Here is a 5,053-nt window from a genome sequence, read left to right on the forward strand (position 1 = left end):
AGTCCGGGCTTCACCTGTCCATGCCCTGTAGTGAGGGAGGAGGTAGTGGGATGATGGAAATGGCGGCGGCGGCTCAAGATCCATCCTCGCCGCCCATGGGAAGCGCCGCAAGAGCAGAGGGGGTATCTCTTTTCTCAAGAAACGAATGATGGCTTGAGCATATGTATAAATTTAGATTTAGGTATATACCAATTGACAAGCAACTTTTGGTATATGAACCAAGACTAGTCAACTTATGGGTAAATAACCAATTTTCTCTATTTATGTTTATTTCCCTTCTAGCGGTCTCAAACTCCATAGCAAGCCACCAAGTGATGGATGCCTACCCTCGTTTGTTCTAAACAGGCATTTTCCCTATACTATCAAGCATGCATATGCATGGTGATACGCCTAATGTATGAATTCTCTTTCGTCGGCAAAAACAATCCTTGCATGTTGATAATTGCAAATTTCTAGTTATATAATACATGAGATAAAAAATGTCAAATCTTACGAATATGCAAAAGTCAAACTCAAGCATAATTGCATAAACCAAATTGCCTTTCTTATTCGGAATTTCATATATGAGACAAAACTGACAAAAGTTACACATAATTAGGATCATGTATGAGTTTGTTCATACAACAAAGAGGCCTGTGGAGATAATCTTACATAGCCTATAACTTCCTCTGTAAAACAATGGCATTTTACGCATCATAGTTGCACATAAAACAATGGTAAGATGTGCCAAATTACAATTCAAAATTTTTGATTCTCCCACACCGAACTCTAGGGAATCAAAGTCAAAACGAAGCAACATACGTGTCCAGTTATCGTACCAAACTTTTTGTTCCACTATGGACAGATTCTTTGTTGAGAAAATTAAATAACTGGCGGCACCAAATGTTTGCAACCTATGTATATCCAATCATTAATTGGCAAATTTGTTTGCAATGATCGGCCGGACATCATCCGCGTCCGCAATTGTTTCCAAGAAGGGGATTAGCTCAAGCAGAGAAATGTCAAACCGGTCACTTGACCAGCTCTTTATAGGTATCCCATTATTCACCTGTTGCTGGAAAACCTGCGACACGTGTGATAAAAGGGTTTCAGTCATCGATCAGTCATGGCAATTTCTCAAAATCATAAATTACAAGTTTCCAAATTCATCTCAATAAAATGGTAGTCAATAACACTAAAATCATAACTATTAATAATGACATCCGTACTTGAGTTTCAGAGTAAGTTACCTCAGGGGTATTGTCAACAATCGCAACCTTTGCAAGATCAGCTTCAATAATGGTCAGATCCTTCTGATAGCTTCCATCTACCGAGACACATGACTCCCGGAAAAAACGCCGTGATATCAGTCTGTTCTCAGGATCCAATGCATTAATCACTTGGTTTGCATAAGAGCTTGTGCTAGCCGTAAATACAACAAGCTCAAACATATGAGCCGCCTCTTCAAGGAAGGCGTCTACATGTGGTCTCTTCTTCACGTAGACAGTGTACTCTTCTTCCCCACGGCGCATAGGGAATGAGAAGTCTGCGCCATGGTCGCACCTTGCTGAGTGGATAAGGGTGCCTATGCAACAGAAAATGAGCATGTAAATAATCTTAAGTGCAAGAAAAGAAACCTACAGGAGAATAAAGTATTTAAGAACTTACCATCAAGATCTAGTGCAAGAGTGACATTCTTCCTAGGTAGTAACATTGGTACGTCATCAGTCTGATCTATGTCAGTAAGAACATCTAATTCAGGTATAGGTGCTAATTCCATTGGTACATCGTCAGTTTCATCCATGTCATCCATCTCAGTAAGATCAATTATTTCAGGCGAAGAGCAAGTTGAAGGCTGACCAAGGAATTGAGACTGTGGGTTATTAACAAAGCACATGTCTGCAGTTGTACCAGCAAAGGCAATACTGCTGGCCCCTACATTTTCCTGAATGGAAGGGAGTACTCCATGACTGCCACTCATGGCTGTCAAGTCATCCATAGCATATATATTACTTAGAGCCCCATCTGAAGTAGCAAGCATATAAAGAGGAGAATCCTCAGTTGGGGAACTGGACAGCAGGCTGCAACTCTGACCCGGGTCTTGAGTTTTTTCATTACTATTGATCATAGTATGATTTGGTGCTGCTAAAATTCCATCTCCATCAGCAAAAAAGGATGGTGCTGCTAGAATTCCATCTCCACCTGCAAAAAAACAAGGAAAACCATAACACAATGGGAAGTACATAAGTATATAATTAACAATATCAGACTTCTGCTTGATCAGTTTGCTTAATATTAAGTTCCCATGAAGTGCATGAAGTGCTACTTTACCGGTTAGTTATTTTTTCCTAGACAGGTTTGACCGTTTGACAAATCAACTACATCAAGCATGGCATAGATATGCTTAGATGGTTTTATGATCAAATTTATTGGCCATTTCTACCTTTCTAACAGAAGTAGGAGACACTCATGGCCCATATACATACCCCCCTAATGACGTTGAAAGGCAGAGCAAAGTTTAATAAAAAAATCAAAATTCATTAATTTCACCGCCAATATATATACACAAATTTGAGTTTTTCCGGAGTTAGTCAAGGCCTATTCGGAAACATTAGGCAGTTAGTACGAAACACTCATTAGTTTGCCTCACGAGGAAATTTTTTGCTAAGTTATAAACAAAAGTGAGCATGTCCCTGGATTTAGCCCATAGAAACAGGCCCCTCACGGATCAAATAAAAAATCATTTTTTAAACTGAGGACGTTAATATTTTTGCATTGATGTAACACAGCAACAAATACATCAAGAGGATCACTTTCATTATGTAGTTCGTGAGCTTTCTTTCGAAATTTATTTTCACGAGCACATTCTGCTAATGCAATCAGATCGCACATGATATCATGAATTCATGGTGCAGGAAGTTGCAATTCAACCCTTTTTACCTTCATTGACATAATCTTCTACATTAAACTCAGAACTGGCCTGAAAATGTGGTGAGGGAGTGGACGCTGGAGTTAAATCCTGTAAATATTTCTCAAAGTTAGCATACGAAAGCATCAAGAGTTGCTCCAACAAATAGAAATAGAATAATACTAAGTGATGTCCCTTTAAGGTATAAGCCTCTAACTTCACAAGCAAATCTAACAGGTACAAAAAAATGTATAGTTGGTGTAAGCCTAATTGTGACAGGACAAAGGTGTTATCTAGGTTTCGATTCTTTTACTTTGACGATAAGCCTAGCAACCAATTTTTAACAAAAAGTTTATTAAGGTATAATTATGATGCTAGTGTAATATAATTTTAGGGAGCAAACCTAGAAAGCACCATCTTGCTAAAGGACGACGACTGCTTAATACCAAGATTGATCCAGTAATGATATGAATTTTTATACAGGCTTTGCATCAAATACCTATATTTAACAGCGAGGCATAAAATCAAATCTAATGGACATGCCAAAAACAAAAAATAGTACCGTTATTCTTTTCATTCGGTATAAATGGGTGTACTAGTCTATATAGTTGTATGTGTGTGTTGAACGTAATAGCATTGCACATACTTCAATGATTGAAATGCTTATGAAGCATTAACCACAACATATGTTTTTAAATCAATACATTAGAATATAGTGAGCACCTAGCACATGCACACAAATTCCAAGAACACCCCCCAAAACACTTGTCGTTTTGTATTACAAGAAGTCCAATATAGCACAAAAGTTTACATGCAAACCTGAAAAGCAAAAGAACGAATAACCTATATGCATATCAAAACCCTAAAAACTAACAAAACAAGAGAACAAGACATGAAAATCAAGACACATTATAAGAGGGTACAATATAAAAATTGCAATAACAGAAGATATACCAATAGATGTATTTATTTTTTACCAAAACGACAACCAAAAAATTACTAGAGTATATGGCAACACGTACCTCAAGCAAATCCCAACATTCTTCTCCTACAGAATCGTCATCTTCCATGATCTCAATAACCTCAGAAGCTACCTGGTTCGCCATATATGCTTCTGAATCACACTCGTTCGTACAACAAGAGCGCGCCTGGGTAGATCTTGTACAAAATAGTACTGTAACAGAGTTCATGTGAGCATAACATCACACTGAAAATTGTACAATCGATCATTCTTCAACTTTATACAGACGAAATACATGAACCAGCAGAAATAAGTAAACAGAGATAGGTAACTACATGACAAACTTGGACACCGCCCGGGCAGTTTACATGAGCCCATGAGCACAGAACTAGATGGCACAACAGCATGCATGGCTAACAGCAGACTTTACCATGGGGGTGGTGGAGAATGAACTAAATATTTTGTATGGTAAAACCAATAGCATGAAAACAAATTTCTTTCATAAGATGTATAATCAACCGAATAGCAACTACAATCAGCCTATAAGAACAGAAATAGCCGAAGTAGGATATAAAAAATGTACATAAATAAATAAAGCTACTGTAACTATATATCAGCCATCCAATTATAACTTCGAATTACGTTTTTGAAAATACATAAACAATTATTGATAGAAAGCTGCAAAGACAGGACTTATTTAGTTGTGGTTGTGGCTCCAGTTTATCGTCAGCCATGTGTCCGGTTCTAACTCGGTTAGATTTGGTTCTCAAATGTATTATATTTACCTAGGATTGAACTAAAAAAAATACTAATTTAAAGATCTCTTTCTAGCAATAACCTCCCCCTGATGTATTAGATTTTCTTCTCAAAGGTATTATATTTACCTAGGGTTGAACTAAAAAAATACTAATTTATAGATCTCTTCTACCAATAACCTCCCCCTGACAAGACTTATTTAGATTTTCTTCTCAAAGGTATTATATTTACCTAGGGTTAAATCTAGACTGAAACCTATACAGATCTCTTACTACCAATAACCTCCCCCTGATGTAGGCCGTCCCTTTGATTTCCAACCAAAATGGGCATGTGATACCGTAAGGTATTTTCTGTACTGTCGTGGTGCTGCTTTTTTGCTGCTGCAAGTATTGAGAGAGGCTTAAGTTCGTACTGAAACCGGTGGCTTCCTGCCCAGCCTGAAGTAGCCC

General features: G+C 37.7%; 1 protein-coding gene across 1 annotated transcript; it reads right to left on the reverse strand.

The window, feature by feature from the left end:
* Positions 1–910: 910 nt before the first annotated feature.
* LOC123172150 (CTD small phosphatase-like protein) lies at positions 911–3,993 on the reverse strand. The gene is made up of 6 exons (XM_044589170.1): positions 3,910–3,993; positions 3,707–3,730; positions 2,920–2,998; positions 1,648–2,181; positions 1,230–1,564; positions 911–1,063 (listed from the first exon to the last, which is right to left on the reverse strand). The coding sequence occupies exons 1-6, from the start codon at positions 3,991–3,993 to the stop codon at positions 911–913; spliced, it is 1,209 nt and encodes a 402-aa protein (XP_044445105.1).
* Between the last annotated feature and the right edge of the window lie 1,060 nt (positions 3,994–5,053).

The sequence above is a fragment of the Triticum aestivum genome, unplaced genomic scaffold, assembly GCF_018294505.1.
Source record: "Triticum aestivum cultivar Chinese Spring unplaced genomic scaffold, IWGSC CS RefSeq v2.1 scaffold184138, whole genome shotgun sequence".
NCBI lineage: Eukaryota > Viridiplantae > Streptophyta > Magnoliopsida > Poales > Poaceae > Triticum > Triticum aestivum.

Coding starts and splice junctions, on each gene's coding strand:
- LOC123172150 (XM_044589170.1), bottom strand. CDS start 3,993: ATGGCGAACCAGGTAGCTTCTGAGGTTATTGAGATCATGGAAGATGAC. Junction 2,999..3,706: donor TTCGTTCTTTTGCTTTTCAG/GTTTGCATGTAA, acceptor AAATATTTACAG/GATTTAACTCCAGCGTCCAC. Junction 1,565..1,647: donor TCTTGCACTAGATCTTGATG/GTAAGTTCTTAA, acceptor TCTGTTGCATAG/GCACCCTTATCCACTCAGCA.